Source organism: Natator depressus, chromosome 18 (assembly GCF_965152275.1).
Source record: "Natator depressus isolate rNatDep1 chromosome 18, rNatDep2.hap1, whole genome shotgun sequence".
NCBI classification, from domain to species: Eukaryota; Metazoa; Chordata; order Testudines; family Cheloniidae; genus Natator; species Natator depressus.
In genome coordinates, this window is record NC_134251.1 from 12501631 (window position 1) to 12523253 (window position 21623).

General features: G+C 45.1%; 1 protein-coding gene across 1 annotated transcript in view; it reads right to left on the bottom strand.

Annotated features, from left to right (window-relative positions):
• Positions 1-21623, bottom strand: part of PEX14 (peroxisomal biogenesis factor 14) — a 101284-nt gene extending 79661 nt beyond the window's left edge. The window contains exons 1-2 of the mRNA XM_074934037.1: positions 21558-21623; positions 6211-6258 (exon numbers count right to left, since the gene is read on the bottom strand). Coding sequence (XP_074790138.1) covers positions 6211-6258; positions 21558-21593 — 84 coding nt within the window. The 5' untranslated portion in view covers positions 21594-21623. The remainder of the gene's footprint in view (positions 1-6210; positions 6259-21557) is intronic.

The window sequence follows — 21623 nt, forward strand, 5'->3', positions numbered from 1 at the left end:
GAGCACCCAGGAATCTAACTGTCCTTCCCAGATACTCTGTGCTCACACAAAATGACCGAGATCCATCTGCGCCCCAAGATGCTTTTAGAAAGAATATGTAAGGCTCATGGAAAGGCGCCAGACAGCCCAGGAGACTGAAGTCCTGTTTGCCCACAAAGCATTTACAGAATGGGTAGCGGCAGGGCAAGCTTCCTCATACACACCTCATCCATGTCCTTGAGAGCCCCCTCTCAGGGCGAGAGGTCAAGTCAGTCTCCATGACCCCTTCAGCCTTTGGCACCTCTGCTCAGACTTCCAACAAGGTGACAGACAGCATAATCGCCCAGCAAACCTAAACATTTACTATAACAGAGGGAGACTGCAGGAATGAAATATGACCATGATATAGGCATCTATCCCCTAGGAACTGGACTGAGACCACCGACTCGTTCCACACAGGACACCAGGGTAGCTCTCAAATAACTTCTGATCACCACAAAGGTGGTCCAGATTAAACCAACAACCCACTAGGAAAAGGATTCACTTCCCATTCTCCAATTCCTGCATTGCAAGCATCATCACATGTGCAGACTACCCTTTATGGTAACCACAGTACATCCTGGATCATCCAATACACTCCTGCCACATGGGCATCTCTGCAAACATACGGTGCCAGCACTGGTCTCCGATCTGAAAGCACAACCAGGCCTTGGCTCACACAAGTTCCTCTAAACATCCTTCCTCAAGTCAACTGTAGTGTCAGGATCCCAATATAAACATTACCGCTGTGAACTGAACCGAACCTCACTGATAGTCCAGGAAATCAAACCCAGATACAAACACCAAACTTGTTGACTGTAGCTGTGAGATCAACTTGTAGGATTAAGAGCCTGGAAAATATTGTGGATACAACTGTTTAATTCTCCTTCCCCCCTCTCAAATTTATTTTAATTCACATGAAAACGGTGAAAAAAAGAAAAAGGAAAAATTAAAGCGGCAACCCTATAAAAACAATGAAGCCAAACTGTCTCCATGTTCTAACAGGCAGCAAAATGTATTTCCCCCAGGAAATTCAGATGGTTCCAGAGTAGACTGTTTTGCAGCCTACACTCGGAAAGGCTTGGAGTACAGCAATGAATATCACTTTAAAGCACTCCCTTCCCATGTTAACTCAAAAATAGCACTGCAGATGAAGCAGCCAGAAGCTTTCCTGAACACATACGTAAGTGCACAGTGAAGCACCTAGATGAGGATGTGGTCTAGTTACTGGAGCAGGGGACTGGGATTCTGGATTCTATTCCTAACTCTGCCACCATCTTGCTGTGTGACCTTGGGCAAGGCATTTAATCTGTGTCTCAGTTTGCTCTTTTGTAAAATGGAGATACCACTTATACACCTCACAGGAATGTTATGAGAATTAACAAACTAAGGTCTATGAAGTGCTTGGAGATCCTTGGATGGAAGGGGCTGTATAAGTATCATGGCAACTACTAAAGGGGAAGGAGAAGATGAAAGGATGATGAGCCAGAAGGGGTGCATGAACGGCTTAGAACTTCAACGGGTATCAGCTAATTCTACACTCTACATTCAACAGCAATAATAACCCTCTTTACAATATACTCTGCCTGGGCCCATTAAGCAATGCCCATGCTCCAATGCCTAAGCCCATCACCTGCTACATGAAAGAAAAGGGGAAACACCACAGTGACAAGAGAAAGAGAAAAGCTAAGTGATTCTGCAAACACAAGAAAAGGTGGAACTGCTAAGGGACGGGAGGAAAAATATCCTGTTCTCCATGCCAAGAGTCCTCACTAGAAACCGGTTCAGTGATTTACATTTACAAACAGTGCTTCTTCCAGACACAAAACAGCAGGTGGGGAGCAAGCGTCAGGAAGACTCAAGCAACTTGCGGAAGGACCTCACTTAAGTGCTTTTAAAGACAGCAAAAAAATAATGGCTCTGGTTTTTCAGGTTCTCTCCCAACCTAGGTTCAGGTCAGGAGACTGGATATCTGTGTGCGTGTGTGAACTTTACAATCCCTACTTATGCTGCTGCTGTAGGTTTGGCAGAAACCAGATCCTGACATCAAACACACTGGAGAGCTATTGAGAAACACTTCTGGGATGGCAAGTTAGATTTAAAAGGCTACACAATGTGACTGCCGAGAGACCAAGAAAAGAAGATAGATTAAAAGAGAAAGAGGAGAAAGGAGAATGAAAAAAGGAATGAGAGAGAGAAGACTAAAGAAAAAGGAGAAGGATAGAAAAGGAACAAAAAAGAGGAAAGGAAAGTTCTGATATTTTAACCCAGAGTGGGGTTTTGTCCTCTGTAATTAGGTCTTTTACACATCCCAGGACTTCGCTTTCAGTGGCTACAAAAAAACAAACCTATTCAAATTCCACATGTACTCAGAGCATTATGGGAGATGGCTGCACAAACAAAAGCCGGGGGCAGCAAAAAGGGACCCAGCAGTGACAGTGATCAGCCGGACTCAAGGAGAGGTTGATCCCACACCAATGATGACAAATGCAGCTGTAAACAGCAGCGGAGCGAGATGCTGACACTCTGTAACACAAGGTTACGCTTCCCACCACAGAGCTACAAGGCAAATTTTAATGGGCCAAGACGGACAGCAGGGAAATGAGTGTCCGCTCGCCGCTGCAAAAATTACAGCTTCGCCCGCCCCCTGTCCATTCCCCACTATCAATGCTCTACCACAACGACCTCTCATTAGAGAGGATTTTTTAAACGTGGACAGTTTATCATAAGAGGACTGGACAGCTCAAGGGATTAATAATGGGACAAGGAGCCCCCAGCCTCCAGTTTGGTTGTTCCAATCGCACTCAGGTCACAAGTGGCTGAAATTGGAAGTATGCAATGGCTGTAAGGAGACCAGAATGAAATCATTTGGTATGGTTCCACCTTGCAAACCCCCAATCACCCTGACAAGCTGTGTTGTAAAAGCCCATAATGCAACAGAGAACATGCATATCCTGTTTGCCTGATCCTGCAGAATGAGGAATGCCTCCTGCAAGATACTGAGCACCAACGGCTCCCACTGAAATCAACAAGCCTGAGCCTGCTCTCTTGCTGAAACTAGTGGGGTGAAGGGTGCTCAGCAGGTAGCACGCACCATTTAGCACCATGCACGGGTGGGTGCTTGGCTAGCCCCATTCAAGTCACATGCAAAATGCAAGCAGGATTAGACCCTAACATGGCATTCGCTGACCTGGCATAAGATGCCTGCCTTCTACCTTCTTACCCCACAGCTATCCATGAAAGCACTCTCCTCCCTCCATTTCAGTGAGAACCCATCCTGTGACCGACTGAGCAGTCCCCAATGAAGTCAAAGGGATTTGGAGGTACTCAGCAGATTTTGGTGACAATTCTTTTCTCTTCTACGAGTCTATGAAAACAGGCCTCCCTCTTCTGTTGCTTTATACCAACCCTAAAGTGAGTGGGGCTAAGCCCGGATGCAGGGCTCCCTGCCCAACATAGAGCCCACTTGTGGATTAGAGCCAAATTTTGTTCTGCTGTTTATGTGAACATTTTACAGTCTTGTGCTGTCACAGGATGACTGGCCTGTAAGGGTGAGCTAGGACTAGTGCACCTGTGCCTTATCAGCACACCCCCAGTGTGGGACAATTAATTCAGTTTAAAAAAAGTTTCAAAAAGAGTTTGAGGGCCTTCTGGAAAGGAGTGTAATTGTAGTAATTAATTGTGTGGAGCAAAACAAAGAGAGCTGGGAGCTCAGCAGTAAGGTGGGATGGCCTAGGGGTCAGCAGTGGCTGGAAAGACCCACCCAGGATCAGTGAAGGGCTGGTAGAGCAGAAGCTGAGCTCCGGAAAAGGGACTCTGAAAAGCAGCCTGGAACTGAGTGAGACTGTGACCCAGAAAGGGGTTGTGGGAATCCCCTACCCCTCTAGTGGGAAGAGGACTGGGACACAGCTGAGGAGGCTGGAGTTTATGTTTAGTGTTGAACAACCTGAGGAGATATCAGGGGAGAAGAACTGTGTTTGCCCAGATGGCGAGGCTGGGAGAGACTGAATAAGTCCTGCTGAGAGGTGGGGAAAAGAGACTGTTGCTTTCTCATTAAACCAAGCCCCAAGAAGGGAGTTTTGTTGCATGATCCCAGACTCACTTTTTTGTTGAAGTGTCCCTGGGAGAAGGGAACTACAGGATGGACCCTGTGTAGCCACTGAGGTAGTGCAGAGCACGTCCAAGCCTGTGACAGGTGCCATCTGCCTACAAGGCTGTTGCTGGGCCCAAGCCCCACTGTATACATGGGGGGAGCGGGCATTTTCATGGGGGTGCAGGAGCTGCAGAAGAGAGTGTGGGGTATGTAATCTGGCTCACAGAACTGAACTGTTCATTTAATAAGGCTTCTACAGATACTCAGCTAAGCAATAATGACTCCTAAGCAGATGTGACAGAGGCTCAGAGAGTTTAATATACAAAATTAATTAAAAAAAAAGGAGAAAGGCTCCATCTTTCAACAGGGCTCTGATTACCCCAAATGCAGGATTCACCATTATGTGATCGGAGTTAATTTTGGGGTTCTTTGTTATTTATATTTTATATCTATATACACACCCACACATATATAGCTTAGAGACTAACCAATTTATTTGAGCATAAGCTTTCGTGAGCTACAGCTCACTTCATCGGATGCATACTGTGGAAAGTGTAGAAGATCTTTTTATACACACATAGCTATTACCAGCAGGAGAGTGGGGTGGGGGGAGGTATTTTTTCATGCTTTGTGTGTATAAAAAGATCTTCTACACTTTCCACAGTATGCATCCGATGAAGTGAGCTGTAGCTCACGAAAGCTTATGCTCAAATAAATTGGTTAGTCTCTAAGGTGCCACAAGTACTCCTTTTCTTTTTGCGAATACAGACTAACACGGCTGTTACTCTGAAACATATATAGCTGTTTTCTTTCCTCTGAACACTTATATAGTTCTGTATAAAGAGGAGAAAATATATTAATTAAATAGAAGATAATGTTAGAGTTGGCCTGGAGAGAGAGCGACTTCTAGACCAGTGCCAGCTGTGAGGATTTGCAGCCTGCTCTGGGCTTCCTGGAAAAATACACTCTCAAAGAACAGGACATCAGCAAGAAACAACAGAGAGGGCAAATCTTGGCACAGGGAGCTTCAACCAATTAGGACATGCTCACAGTGGTATGAGGCAAGAGGAATGTTCATTACAAGGCTTGTGTGCTCAGATTTCCAAATTTACCAGTCCATGAGCAGCATCCCTTCTATAAGATGTGTCTTTAGCCCCACTTTCTAACTCACCGTCTCTAAAGAAATGCTTCCTTCCTTTAAAAAACAACTCCTGGATGCTCCAGCCAAAGAATCCAAGACACTAGAGGTTTTAATGTTACCAATGCAGGGCCCTTACAGAAAGCAGTTGGGGCTTACCGTTACAGACAGAGAGCCTGGTCCCACATTCCTCATGCACCCAGAACTCCCACTGAAAACAGCACCGAGGGTAAGCTACTGAAGAGACTTAAAGAGAGGAGTGATGTGTTGTTTAGAGCAGCAGAGGGGACAATTATTTTAGCAGTGTTTTGATTGGGCTAGAGGGCCAAGGCGAGAAACCAGGAGATGGTAATATGAAGTTATTGCAGCCCAGGATAGAAAAATGGTGGCTCAATTCCCAACCCACAGCACTGTAAGAAGATGAAGTTTCTCATGGTTATCATCACACACACAAATCCCAGAGCCCTTTCCAAAACAGTACAAGTCAAAACATTGGATCACATGCAATACCTGCTGCCAGCAACTTCTGAGTTCACTCCTGGCTTATTTGAGCATACAGTCAACTTGGGATGAGGTTTCTGAACAGGGAGGTTTGTTTTATTGGACAGTAACCTTCAGGACCCAAGCTCAAATCATGTCTCAGAGGTTTTTCTTCAATGGGTTCAGACTCCTCACTAATACACACTATGCACATTTAAGACAGCCCAGGCTCAGATAAGCAAAGAGGACTGACTGACCCACAACTAACCACTGAAAAAGCAGGAGGTGATGGGCAAAGGTCATAATTCAGAGGTCACCAGCCTGGCAGCATGGGATGGTTTAGACTTTTTTTCTCAGCACAACACATGCGCCTAAGAAGAGAGAAAGTACTCATCTAAAATGGTTCAACTAAGGGAACAATTTGTAAAACTCAGTTTAATACTTTGAAAGGAAATTATATTCTGCATCTCGATGAACTCACCAGTGGCTCCCGAGACACGACATTCTCAGTTCCAGGAGAAGAGCCAGTCTGCAAAGAAGAGGGAAAAGAAGAGTGATGTTACAGTGCCACCTGATGGACACATCTAAAAATGCTTGTATGTTAAGGCCCCACAGCACCCGACCAGGATCAGGCACTCACAGCCATTGACATGAATGGCAGCTCTGTCATGAACCAAAGATCACATGTGACCCAAAAGGCCTGGACATCAGAGATGCTAAGCTCCTGCAACTTCCATTTAATCCAATGGAAGCTGCAAGCACTCAGCACCTCTGAGGAGTCATTAGTTACCATGAGTCAAAGAAATCACTGACAGACAGATCAGTCGTGCCATTTTGAAAGAAACATACCTGATAATTACACTTCAGAATTCAATAGCAAGGTAACCTAGTGGACAGAACTTGAGACTGGAAATCAGTATGCCTAAATTCCTAGCTGCACCACTGGACTCACTGTGTGATCCTGGGCAGGCCATTTCCCCTTTCTGTGTGTGCCTCAGTTTTTCCACGTGTAAACTGAAGATAACATTTCACCCTCCTCCCAGGGCTTAATGTTTGCAAAGTGCTTTTAGTTCCATGAGGGGGGGGGGGAAGTTGCTATAGAAGTCCAAAGTATTGTTATTAAATTGAGTTCAAAGGTACATCTCTCTGGTCCAGTGTTTTATTATCCTGTGTAGAAAGACTGAATTCAGTCTGAAGTTTGGCATATCCCATCTCTGGAATAGAACAATGTTTTGCATTTCTTTAGCATCATTCATCCAAGGATTTCAAACCAAATTCATGTTAATTAATTAGACCTCACAGCAACTTTGTGACTTTGACTAGCCACATAGGAAAAGGGAGATGGATTTTTTTTTAAGCAGTGAAAAAACATTAGGAAATTTAATCATTAAGTTCCAAAAACCAAACACTATCTATTCCACATCCCATTTATCAATATGGGGCTGAATTTATGAATGATATTTAACACTTGCATGGGAGTTTCTATTTCCAAAGAGCTTTACACTTAACCAAGATACCAAGGTAACAAGCACCTTAGAAATATAGTCAAGTTCATGACTCCCCAGTGAGCTTAGAATTGTCACTCTTGTGTTACAGATGTGGAAACAGAAACACAGAGAGGTGAAGAGAGTTGACTGCTATGTGACCTGAAGCAATGGTTAAGCTGAACTTAGAACTCAGGAGATTCTAGCTTTCAGGCTCAGATCATACTTTAACCTTGTTGACTGCCTCACAGTCCAAAAGCAGAAATAACTTTATCAAGGACCCATGTTTCACCAGCACAAAACACAGAGGCAAGTTTAGAGCACAGAGGCCCCTTTCCCTAGCACAAGCTGGAGTTTTGTGTGCATGCAAGACCCTCAGCTTATACCATCAAGTAACACCACAAAGTCTCAGCCCATATCTACACTACAAAGTTATGTCGACCTAACTTATGTTGGCATACAGCCACCACACCGCTTGTGTGTGCACACTTGACTCCTTGCGTCAGCGGTGTGCGCCCTCATCAGGTGCGCTTGTATAGATTGAACTGTCAGGGTGGGGCATTGTGGGATTTGCTCCTGAAAGCCAGGAACAGTTGTGTGCACTGATACTGCGTTGACCCAATTATATCACCAGTGACTCTATGCTGCTCGGGGAGGTGGTGTTACTAAATCGGCGCAGAGAGACACTTACGTCGGTGAGAGCGTAATTTAACTGAATACACTTCCAAAGCTAGATCGACACAAGGCAGCTTATGTCAACCTAACCATGTAGTGTAGACCAGGCCTCAGAGACCTTCTCCCCCATTCTGTCTGATTCACTCTTATACAACATATCACACCTACTAAGTAAGCATCTCAGGTGTTTCCCATGTTAAAAAATAAGGCACTGCATGTTAGGAACAAGCATTTACCACAAGAGGGTGCCAATAATTCACTTCACAGCAACCTCATTGTTCTTGGTCATACTTGCAGCAGTACCAGGACTCAGATATATCCTCTAGGTCCCCATATTGCAGGCCCCATTACCCTTCTATTTGAGTGCAGGAGACAGTATTACATGGCACCAAGACAAGGGTGTCCAAGTGCTAAAGTGCATGACCCCATCTCCAAGCTACTAAGAGGGACACTATCTCCCCAGCTACAAGCTCTTCTACTGGCCTCACATTCACCCTCTCTTGTGTATGCACCCCTGCTTTTGAGATTTTATAGCAGGGTCAGGGCAAACCACCAAGTGAGCTTAAAGTCTCGCCTCCAAAAAAGTGGGGAAAATCTAGAGATTAAAACAAAAATACAGTTGGTGTGGTTTATTTAGAGATCAGGGCTAAGTTAACCCCTTGAAGACTGCGGAGAGCTGCATACCTCATAGTAAATACTCCGTAGTCTGGCTGGTTTTCTGGAAAAAGCTGGTGTCCAAAGGGTTAAGATCAGGAGGAGGCTTTCAGGAAAGGGAACCCACAGAGTAGAATATCAAAGTGTGGTGGGACCACCTTTCTTCAGGACATTGTGGGAATTTGGTCGAATGTTTAAGATGGGAGCTCAGGTGTAAGGATCCTGAGTCCTACCTGCTCATTTTTGTCACTCTAGGAGCCTTGGGAGTGGCCTTGTGGTTATCTGGTCTGGGGAGCTAAGCAGAGTTCAGTTAACAGCAGTTATGAACAATCTGCAGAGAACGATGCTGGAAAAAAACCAGGTTCACCCTCTGTCAGCATCACCCCTTCTGAGAGATGAAACTGATAACCCTGCAGTCTCCCCCACCTTTAGCAGGTGGCAAACTAGAATTTCTGCGTTGCTAAGCACACAGCACCAAATCCAACCTCTAACGCAATTCCCAACAGTTTGGACAGCTACGATTTCACTCTTCCAAATCTAGAAACAATGTTGCAAGCTCCCACTGTGCATCATCTGGAGGATGGACATTGAAACATTCATTTACCTATTTACTACCAGTGAGTGTGAAGTTCTCTCTAGTGAGTTTGAGGATATAAGCAGCCAATTTCTGCAGATTTTAAGCTTTTGATTTTTTTTTTAAATTAAGTTTATGGCCCTTATGATTGCAGAGAAAACCTACCAAACATGAAGTGTAACTTACATAATCGTGACTGCTCAAGTCTGCAGTAAGTCAGCTCCAGTGCCTCTGCAGCTGCTCATTTCTGATGCTTGGGAAAGCTGAGTGAACGGACACAACATTAGACTGTTTTTCTGCTGTTCTTTGGAACCCAAGGGTTAAGCGTGAAACTTACAAGAATCAGGTCAGGTTTACCATGTTGATGCTTGGGAAAGCACCAGAAAAAAATAATGGAGGTGTTGCCAGATGTAGCTTGTGGCCCTCCCCAAAATCTTTCCTTTTGTCCTCTGGCTAATAGGTATCTGGTGCGCCTTTCAAATCCTGGTGAAGAACAGTAGGAGTCTGTGTGTGATATAGGTCTCCCTTCTACAATCCTGAGGGACTACACATTAACAAAAGCCTACATTAGAGCAGACAGATCCTATGACAGCGGAACACAACCTTGCACAGCTGGTGAGCTACTTAGTCAAAGGGAGTCTATAAACTACAAAATAACTAGGGCATAGAGTCCTGAGGCCATCTCACCACATATTGACACAATGCCACAGCACCAAGGCCACAAGATCCTCCAGGACTTACTTTGACACACTGGTACCTCTTCTCCCCATGCTCTCACTCCAACACCTAATGTACTTAGGCGCCATTTTGGGAGCCCTCTTGTGGTTAACACTTATGCTGTCTCTGGTGCTGACTGAAAGCCCACTGAAGTCAATGGAAAGACTCCCATTGACTTCAATGGGGTTTGGATCAGAATTTCTGAGAACAGGCAGAGCAAAAGGCACACTGAAAAACCCTTGATGAAACCCTAAAAGCTACATGTGGCTATGGAGCCATTTGTGGAGCATTACTCCTCCACTACTCCACAGATCTTCTGCTTACAAAAACTGGTTATTCAGAATAAGTATGTCTGGCCTTTCTGTAGCTCTTTCCAAGGAATTCAAAGCAATTTTGCGAGTACTAATTAAGCCTCACACACCTAATGTGAGGTTTAGTTATTCCTATTTTGCAGATATGGAAACTGAGGCAACAAGAGGCTAAGCGATTTGCCTAAGATCACAGAGCAAGTCAGTAGCAAAACACAGAAAAGAACCTACTTCCCTGACTTAACTACTGCAGATTGTACAACTGTAGGACATTCCACTAGTGCCCTGAATATGCCCATATGCACTTTCTTCTGGAGTCTAACCAATATTTGCTATAAACTCACTCAGCACATGTGGAACATTTGGTTATTCCTGGACGTTGTCTGATGCTGGATGATTAACTCCTCCATAGAAAGCGCAAGTTACTATGGGAAACCATACATTACACTTATCAATAGGAATTTGAATTCTGAATACTCATAGGACAAATACTGAAGCACTCTGAGAGCTGCCTTTAAACAGACTGACCATATGCATCTGACTTACAAGTTATTTATGGTATTTTGATTGTATCAGCCATGTTTACTATTGTTTTTAATGGAGATGGAGATGGTGATGGTGCATTTCCCTTGCAGCAAAGCTTTCAAACACAAGAAACTCAAGGGACAATTCAAAGTTTAAGGAGCTAGTCTCATATGACATGGAGCATTTCTCCTCCAGTTCACTGGCTGAGACAATATATTACTGCCATGTGATGTGGCTGGATGTAGAGCTCAGGTATCTACATTACAAAACACCCCGTCCCTTGTTGCAGCCTCAGCAGAAAGGCCAGAAGATAAACAGGCAAGAGACATTGGCAGATTTGGGGTAAGCTTGCCTTGATATTGCCCCTGAAACAATTAGAGGAATTAAGACTCTGCAGCCGTAAAAGCACTACATTTGCTTTGCTCACCTCCTCCCCCAAAACAAAACAAAAAACAGCTGGGCACTGGGACCACCCCAGATCAGATTAATGTGGCTTTAAAAGTGTTTTTAGCCACACATGTAACATTTTAATCTTTAGGTCCTGGTGGTCTCCTTTATCTCCACGCTTAATCATAGGTATTGCATTGGTAAGTATGAAAGGCGTAGATCACCAGTGCCTTCCATCTACATCACCATCTCTCCTGTTTCTGTCTCTGACATTAAAATTAGATTCCGCCTGTCTTAGCCCACTCTGCTCTGTGGCATTATACTGCAGAAAAGAAAAACCTTGTACACTGCAAGCATTGTGCTTATGGGTTATCCTACCCTAGTGGATGCAGCAACCATATTAGTACCAAGTCCCATGTGATGGTCTATACTATTATGGTCACCACTTTTATTAGACTATGATAAATTTTGTATAAAGTGTGCCTTGGGAGATATTAATTGAAGACTCATAATCTGCTGAATATTATCGTCTTGGTAAAATGTGTGTATCAACATTGTATGAGAACATATTAGATTCTACCAGGTATCTTTGTTATAACATGCTCCAAGCTTAAGACAAGCAGGCACAAACCAGATTTTCCAGAGACAAAGACACACTGGCACCCCCAGACAGTTATCAACGAAGTCAAGAGGGTTATCGCTTACTTAAGCAGCTATTCTCCACCAATGGGAAGGTGTGAATAAGAAATTTACATTGCATCACAGGAATGTTTCAAACATCACATCCACAACAGACTACAGGTCACTGTGATTCAGCAAGGATGTTTCTAGCACAAGAAATTGAGTTATAAAGTGGGGCGGGGAGAGAACGACTTGATTTTACCTCTCCTCCTCCTCCCACCTCTATGCTCATTACATCAATGACTCTCAAAGAACTGAACTAAGTGGGGAGTGGTCCCAGGCTGGAAGGAGACCCAGCCTGTGAAATGTACAACAGTGTATGCTGACGCAAACCCTTTGCTTCTACATTCACTTAGCTTGTTAAGTCATGTATTAGCTTGCCTATTACTCTTTTATTTCTTTTGTAAACAATCTTGACTTTTATGCATTATCACTTATAATCACTTAAAATATTTCTGTAGTTAATAAAGTTATCTAATTCTTTTATCTTAACCAGCACGTTTGGATTAAAGTGTGTGGGAAGCTCCATTTGGGATAACCAAGACTGGTGCATATATCATTTTCCTTTGATGAAATGACAAACTTTCTATGAGCTTGTTTGCTTCTATGAGCTTGTTCCTTTGCATTGTTCAGTAGTGTGCTGCACAGTAGAAGACACACATTTTGGTGGGTGTGGGGGGGAGACAAGGCTGGGACTAAGAATTTGCAGGTATCCCCCTGTATGTAATTCATGAGTGACTGGTCACAATGCTCATGTACAGTAACTCCTCACTTAACGTTGCAGTTATGTTCCTGAAAAATGTGACTTTAAGTGAAACGATGTTAAGCGAATCCAATTTCCCCATAAGAATGAATGTAAATGGGGGGGGTTAGGTTCCAGGGAAATTTTTTTTTGGCCAGACAAAAAGACTCGGCGCCCCCCCTCCCCCCCCCGCCTCCTGCCCACGGCAATCAGCTGGCTTGTGGCGTTTTGGAGGCAGGAGGGAGGAGCGAGGACTTGGCACGCAGACTCCCCCTCCCTCCTAAACGCCGCAAGCCAGCTGATTGCCGCGGGCAAGAGGCAGGGGAGGGAGGGGGGAGGCGCGCTGAGTCCTTGCTCCTCCCCCCTCCCTCAGCAATCAGCTGGCTTGCAGCGTTCGGGAGGCAGGGGAGGGAGGCAGAGCCTGCACACCAAGTCCTTGCTCCTCCGCCCTCCCCCCCACCTCCTGCCCATGACAATCAGCTGGCTTGCGGCGTTTTGGAGGCAGGAGCGAGGACTTGGCATGCAGGCTCCCCCTCCCTCCCCTCCCTTCTAAATGCCGCAAGCCAGCTGATTGCCACGGGCAGGAGGCGGGGGGGGAGGCGGGGGAAGGCACTGATCCACGGGGTCTGCTGGCAGACGGGAGGCACTGGAGTGGGGGCAGCATAGGGAGGCTGCCAGCTGTGGAGAAAGCAGGCAGCCAAACAATGTAAGAGTGGAGCATTGCACAACTTTAAACGAGCATGTTCCCTAATTGATCAGCAACGTAACAACGAAACAACATTAACCGGGATGACTTTAAGTGAGGAGTTACTGTATTTAGTTGGGAGTGAATTTGCTTGCTGAAGGCTGTCTGAGCAGGCCAGGTGAAGAAGTTCTGACAGCATAGCAGTGTAAAAGGCACCCCATGTTAGAGAATTAAGGAGACACAGCTGTTCAGTGGTCCAGATTGTACCCTAGGGGAATGCCACACCCACTCAGACAGCAGCTCCATAGTTTTAATCCTTTTCTCACTCACACAGACATACTACATGCTAACTTCTGGGTGACAAGAGTCTCAGCTTGTGTGTGTGATTATACAGCCAATTAGGTGTCATTTGTATCCCAAACCAAGTGGCTTGGAAATTTAGAACATTGTTATCTAAACAACAGCATCATTGCCAAATGTTTTAAAAGAAATTTTAGGTTTTCCAGTGGTATAGGGATTCAGTGTTTGTTAGAAAAATCAGAGGCCAGGGCTGGTGGCTTGCTGAATTGAGTCATCAAGTCTATTGCCATAGAGTTTAGAGTTAACAGAAAAGCTGATGCCCAAAGGAAAACTGGAAAACTGATTTTTAAAAACAGTCCTGCTCATCTCTTTGCACTGTCTCTCTACTCTTCCCCTGATTTTATTATTAGGGACATTCACAGAAAAGAAGGATCTTTGTTGTTATTTGATTTATTAAAGGAGGCACTGTCACCGTCCATGAGTCTAAGAGGGCACCAAAAGTATATTTAATAAACAAAAAATAAATCTTTTACAAACCCCAATAGAAACATTTATGGCCTTTTTAGAATTTTAACAGGAATCATGCTGTGTACTAAGGGCTTGTCTACACGTACATTTTATAGCGCTCTAACTTGCTGGCTCAGAGGTGTGAAAAATCACCCCCCTGAGCACAGCAAGTCTGAGCGCTTTAAAGCGCTAGTGTAGACAGGCTCCCAGCACTCGGCGCTAATCCCCTCATGGAGGCGGATTACCAGGAGCACTCGGAGAGCTGTCTCCCAGCGCTCACATGTGACCACACTCGCATGCTGCTGCGGGAGCACTCCCGCGACAGCGCTTTGAAGTTTCCAGTGTAGCCATGGCCTCAGTATTAACAGACCACACAGGGTGGTGATAATACTCAACACCCTCATGCTGAACTATGTGCAAACAAACAAACAGCATCAGTGGGGAAAAAGTCAATTCATTTTTTAGTTCTTTCAGCTTCAATTTAAAATTCCCACTGACTTCAATGAAAGTTGGATTGGACTCTGCATTAGTCATATTGGTAAAGACATCTGTTACGACTTTTTTTAGCTCAACAATGTCTCCCTTAAGAGTCCAGCCACCCCTGCTGTCTATTGCTTTCTTGGAGACTTCATTCTGTGTTTCTTCCACCCAGTACTACAAGTCACTGGGTGCTTTCAAATCCCATTGAGATCAATGGATGGGGAGGGCACTTGGCATCTCACAGGATCAAGCCTTGCCTGAGGACTCAACTCACTGCAGTGGAAATGTTAACAATGTCACAGACAGAGGGAGAGGACTCCAGGTGGGGAAGACAGCAGCCAAAGCTGATGGATGTGGAAAACAACAATGATCCTAATTAATTTCCACTCGGGTGCACAGAGTAGTGAGCAGGGAAGGGGAGAAAATATCACAAGCAAGCAGGATTATTCCAAAGTAGAATATCCTTTTAAAACTACCACAGATCAGCAGCTGCTCTTTAACCACACATTGAGTGCTGCCTCACACACCTGGGGCAATACACACCTCCAGAGCTGCCCTATGTATCAGCTGGATCACTCCTGGAGTGATAACATCCCTAGGGAGTGCGACTGCCTGGAAACCAGCACTTCCACACAGGCTGCAGTTGAGTCCAGCAAGAAAGGGGTTAGCCAGCCCCTTCCACCCCCACAGACTTCAGGCAGCAAAACATTGTTATTCCAGCCCATCCAGAGAAGCAATTTCCCTCCTCCCCAATGCAATTAAACAGACAATAATTGCCCTAATGTGGAACAATTACTCTTCAGCAGCATGTGCCAGCGAAAGGAATATTCTGTCCTATCTCAAACACTTCTTGACAGAGAGAAAGCGGACAGAGTAATAACACCATTTAGCTCTTTACAAACGCTGACACCCTATGAACTTGTTAACTATTAGCATCTCCATTTTTCACATTGGGAAACCAAGACAGGGAGAGGTGACATGTCTTGCCCAAGGTCACAGAGAAGTCAGTGTCAGAGCTGGGATTAAAACCCAGGAGGCTCTTATGAGCCAAACACTAGATCACATTTACTAGACATACAAGAAAGAGAGGAGTTTCCATTTTCAAATATTAAACCTCCTTTTGGGGCACTGCAGCTCTCGGTAACTGTAATAAAAGGTCTCAACAGGGGGATGGGTGAAGATGACAGTGTACATAACTTCCTTGTCCCTCCAGGCAATTCACGAGAACCCTGACTACTTCTTGGGCAACCAGACTTTCCAGGTGGCACTACAGTTTATCAGACTCTTTCTAGAATGCTTAAAGCTAATAGCCCGGGGAAGATTTCCCAGATGACCCACACGTCAGTTCCAATCTTTCCCCAATTTTCATCCTGCTTTCCCAAATTTTCATCCTGCTGAGATGTTCACCCAGGTGAGTGAGAATGGCACATAATGCCTGTGCCAAAAAGTACCACCAAGGATGGTTGGCCAGTGAAAAGCCGAAAGTCCAGCAAACCTGACCCTAAACCGCTAGCAAAAACAATGAGGAGTCCTTGTGGTACCTTAGAGACTAACAAATTTATTTGGGCATAAGCTTTTGTGGGCTGGAACCCACTTCATCAGATGCTAGCATCACCTTAGGGCTGGGTCCACGGGGAGATCTGCACTGGTTCAAGCAAAGATTTGGGTTTAAAATAATGTATCTAAACCAGTGCAAAGCTCTGCATGAACAGCCTTACTTGCATTTTTATGGATTCGTAGATTGTAAGGCCAGGCGAGACCATTGCAATCATCTAGTCTGACCTCCTATAGAGCACAGACCAGAGAATTTCCTCAAAATAATCCCTAGAACAGATCTTTTAGAAAAACATCTCATCTTGGTTTAAAAATTATCAGCGATGGAAAATCCACCACAAGCCTTGGTAAGCTGTTCCAATGGTTAATTACCCTCACTTGTAAAAATTTGCACCTTATTTTCAGTCTGAATTTGTGTAGCTTCAACTTCCACCCATTGGATCGTGTTATACCTTTCTCTGCTAGATTGAAGAGCCAGTTATTAAATATTTGTTCCCCACGTAGATATAGGCTGTAATCAAGTCACTCCTTAATATTCTCTCTGTTAAGATAAACAGATTGAGTTTCTTGAGTCTATCATTATAAGCATGTTTTCTAATCCTTTCATCATTCTCATGGCTCTTCTCCGAACTCTACAATTTATCAACATCCTTCCTGAATTAGGGACACCAGAACTGGACGCGGTATTCCGGTAGCAATTGCACCAGTGCAAATATAGAAGTAAAATAGCCTCTCTACTCCTACTTGAGATTCCCCTGTTTATTCATCCAAGGACTGCATTAGCCCTATAGACCACAGGGATGCCCTGGGAGCCCATGTTCAGTTGATTATTCGCCATGACCCCCAAATCTTTTTCAGAGTCACTACCTCCCAAGATAGAGTACCCCATCATGTAAGTAATGCCCCACATTCTTTGTTCCTACATTTAGCCATATAAAAAGGCATATTGTTTGCTTGAGTCTAGCTTATCAGTTGATCCACATTGCTCTTAATCATTGACCAGTCTTCATTACTTACCACACCCCCAGTTTTTGTCCCATCTGCAAACTTTATCAGTGATGATTTAATGTTTTCTTTGAGGTCATTATTAAAAACAGTATAGGGCCAAGAACCAAGCCCTGCAGGACCCCACTAGAAACACCTGTTTGACGATTCCCCATTTGCAATTACATGTTGACACCTATCAGTTAGCCAGCTTTTAATCCACGTAAAGTGTGCCATGTTAATTTTGTAACATTCTCGTTTTTTTAATCAAAATGTCATGCGGTACCAAGTCGACTGCCTTACAGAAGTCTAAGTATATTACATCAATACTATTATCTTTATCAACAAACTGGTAATCTCATCCAGAAACATATTAAGTTAGTTTGATAGGATCCATTTTCCATGAACTCATGTTGATTGGCATTAATTATGTTACACTCCTTTAATTCTTTATTAATCTAATCCTATATCAGCTGCTCCATTATCTTGCCTGGAATCAATGTCAGACTGACAGATCTATAATTACCCAGGTCATTCTGTTTACCCCTTTTAAATACGGGCACAACACTTGCTTTCTTCCAGTCTTCTGGAACTTTCCTCATGTTCCAAGAAAATCAACATTAACAGTCCAGTGAGCTCCTCAGATAGCCTTTTAAAACTCTTTCATGCAAGTTATCCGGACCTGCTGGTTTAAAAATGTATAACTTTAGTAGCTGCTGTTTAACATCCTCCTAAGAGACCAGTGGAATGGAAAAAGTGTTATCATATGATATGACTTCATCGTCTGTTTCTTTCCCAAATGTAGAACAGAAATATTTATTGAACATTTCTGCATTTTCTTCGTTATTATTGATCACTCTAGTATTTCCATTCAGTAATGGACCAGTACTATTGTTAGGATTCTTTTTTGTTCCCAATACTTAAAAATTCCTTCTTATTGTCCTTAACTCTGCTGGCCAAAGATTTATCCTTGTGTCCCTTTGTTTCCCGTATCAATTTTCTGCAATTTCTCGCTTTTGATTTATTCATTACTAGCAACTTAAAAGTTTAGTTTAAACCTGTTTCCAACCAATTTAAACTAATCCAAAATAGCCACTCTCAAACCAAAATAAGAGTGTTCATCTAGGGGTTTGCATTGATTTAGTTAAACAAGTCCAAGTTTGTATGTGGACAAGGCCTAGGAGACCATGAACTCTCCTGGAGGCAAATATTAACTTCATCACATTCCTCCCTGCTGCTGAAACCTCACCCAGGCCTTCATACCTCCCTTCCCCTCTTCATTATACTTCAGCTCTCTCCTCTATCGCCTTCCCAAGTACCACCATGTGCAAAACTGCACATATACAGAGCAGCTACATCCTCCATCTCCTCTCAGGCTTCCCACATTTGCTCCAGGATCCAGTTTAAAATTGTCCTCGTAGCCTTTAATACCCTCCTAGAGCTTGCTCCAGCCAACCTCACTGGCCTTGTGTGTCCCTACCTCCCTTCGCACTCAGGGCATGTCGGTGCTACAGTGGCACAGGCGCAGTACTGCAACTATGCCACAGTACTGCCATAGTGTAGACGCTTCCTACATCAGCTGAAGAGGTTTTTCCACACCCTTCATGCTATTGTAAAAATCTTTGTACAAAATATGCCTTGTGAGATATCGTTTGAAAACTAATAACGCACTGATCAATAATATCATGATGAAAGTATGTAGCAACATTATATGTAAAGTTATGAACATAAGCTGAAATCATGACTGAAGTGTGTTTACCAGACAAGTCTGGGGAGTGGGAAAACCTGTTTCTCAAAGACAAAGGACAAGCTAATGCCCCTAGCCAGGTGTCATCAAATCTCATGGGCAATCACCTATCAAGTGGCCATTCTTTGGCAAGCAATGGGGGCTAGAACAAACAGATTTGCATCTTAGCAATCAACAGCATGGAATCTTTTTCACCACCAGACTCCTTGACTCCACCCTCACAGAGGGAATGAACTTTATCTAGAGGTAACCCTCAGGAAAATGACAGGTTTCAGAGTAGCAGCCGTGTTAGTCTGTATTCGCAAAAAGGAGTACTTGTGGCACCTTAGAGACTAATAAATTTATTTGAGCATAAGCATAAGCATCGGATGAAGTGAGCTGTAGCTCACAAAAGCTTATGCTCAAGTAGATTTGTTAGTCTCTAAGGTGCCACAAGTACTCCTTTCCTCACAAAAATGCTTTCCAAAGGGTGACTGAACTATAAAAGTGAGGGCCATAAACACCCACATTCTCTCTCCCTATCCTTCTCTCTCTTTTTCACCTAAGAACACAACAGAAGCAGCCAATAGACTTTGGGAGAGATCCTGGCCTGAAAGCTGGTCAGCCCTGTTGCTGGGAGCATGTGGTAAGAATTTTATCTGGACCCAAGTCTAGTGTGTTAAGTTTAGTAATGGGAAGCATTTTATCTTTATTTCTCTCATAACCATTTCTGACTCTAATGCTTTATACTTGTACTAACTTAAAATCTAACTCCTTGTAAACTTGTTTTATTCTTTAATCAAAACTAATCCAGCATTGTGAACTGTGTGGGTAACTCTATTTATGGTAGCAAACTGTTGTATATTGATCCCTGTAGAGGGGCAACGGACCTAATATATCTGGATTGTCAAGGAGAGGGCTGGACAGTGCAGAACTCATGGGAAAGCAGGGACTGGGAGTGTACTGGAGTCATCATGCAAGTGGTAACCAAGGCTGGTAGAAGCCAGAGTGTGACTGACTGGCAGGCTGCTGATATACACAGACATCCAGGGTTTTATCTGCTTGCTGGAAGGCTGTTAGTGAGTGGCCCAGGTGGGAGCTACAGTAGCACAGCATTGCAAGGCACCCAAGTTTGCAAGGCAGGGGTGACACAGTCCCTCACTGATCTGGATTGCACCCCAGAATGTCATACAGGTAATCCACCTCCCCAAGTGGCAGTAGCTAGGTCGATTGTTCTGTCGACCTAGCCACATCTCCACCAAGGGTCAGGTCGGCTTAACTACGGCACTCAGGGATGTAGCTATGTCGATCTAAACTTGACGTGTAGACCAGGGCTCAGTCTATCAAGGCATTTATGTTGTACTCATCGCAGCGATATCCTTAACACAGCTGGCGCACAAGCCTTCCTCTCTATCACACCTGCCAACTAAAACAATAATTATCACACACTACCTCACTGACTAACTCATTCCAAATCCCAGCTGAAATGAATCACATCTCTCTTCTCTCTCTAACTGTATTTTTTCTATTTCAAAAGCTTTATCAAATTTTACCTAAAGATCCAGAAATAAAAACACTGTCTAGGGGCCTGGCCTGAATGTCTCTCCCATTCAGAACTGCATTTTGTTATTATAGCGTATTGAGCCTCATAAATCAGTTCCTGCTAAAGCACAGACTAGAGAGTGGGGCTAAGAGGCCTGATTCTGGAAAGTCTATGGTTAGCGGTAACGGCATCATGTATGCCCCCTGCCTATCAGACCAGATAAACAATCTGGGGAAAAAACACACTGAAGCCAAATAAGGCAACTCCCTCTCTAGTCACAACCAAGTTAGACCAAGGTTTCATATGATGGGAATGGAGTCATTTACAGAGCTTCAGCATTCCCCGTTGGAAAGAGCAACAATGTACTTTTCTAACTCATGGCTCACAGACTCCCTTCCCTGGAGAGCAAAAGGGCACAAGTTGGGGAAGGAAGAGAGGGACTTTGATGCATACACATACACGCAAACTCCCATGGGGTGGAGGAGTATAGGCGAGGGGGATCCATGGCACACACCCCCTCTCCCTGGGGGGGTGTTACACAGGGGGCAGTGGGCACCCCCCATCCCCAGAGGAGGTTACATGGGGGGGGGGTTTACACAAGGGGCAGGGCGCACACCCCCATCCCCAGAGGAGGTGACATGGGGGGGGTTTACACAGGGGGCAAGGAGCACACCCCCATCCCCAGAGGAGGTGACATGGGGGGGGTTACACAGGGGACAGGGCACACCCCCATCCCCAGAGGAGGTGACATGGGGGGGGTTACACAGGGGGCAGGGCACACCCCCATTCCCAGAGGAGGTGACATGGGGGGGGTTACACAGGGGGAAATGGGCACCCCCCATCCCCAGAGGAGGTGACATGGGGGGGGTTACACAGGGGGCAGCGGGCACACCCCATCCCCAGAGGAGGTGACATGGGGGGGGCTTACACAGGGGACAGGGCGCACAACCCCATCCCCAGAGGAGGTGACATGGGGGGGGGTTTACACAGGGGGCAGGGGGCACACCCCCATCCCCAGAGGAGGTGACATGGGGGGGGTTTACACAGGGGACAGGGGGCACACCCCCATCCCCAGAGGAGGTGACATGGGGGGGGGGGCTGAGGTACACTCCCCTCCCCATTTGGGGGGGTTAGACAGTGGTGCAGGGCGCACCGCCCCTCCCCATGGGGGGTGCAGGGGGCACACACCTCCCCTCCCGGGGAGTTATGTAGGGGAGCAGGGGGCGCACACCTCCCCCCGGGTGGGGCACAAAGCCCGGCCCCGCTCCCAGCGCGCGAGGAGAAGGCTCCGGCCCCGTTTACCTGGCTGGGCTGCTCCGCCTGCTCTGAGGAGGCCATGTTTCCAGACCCAGCTAATCCATCCCCTTC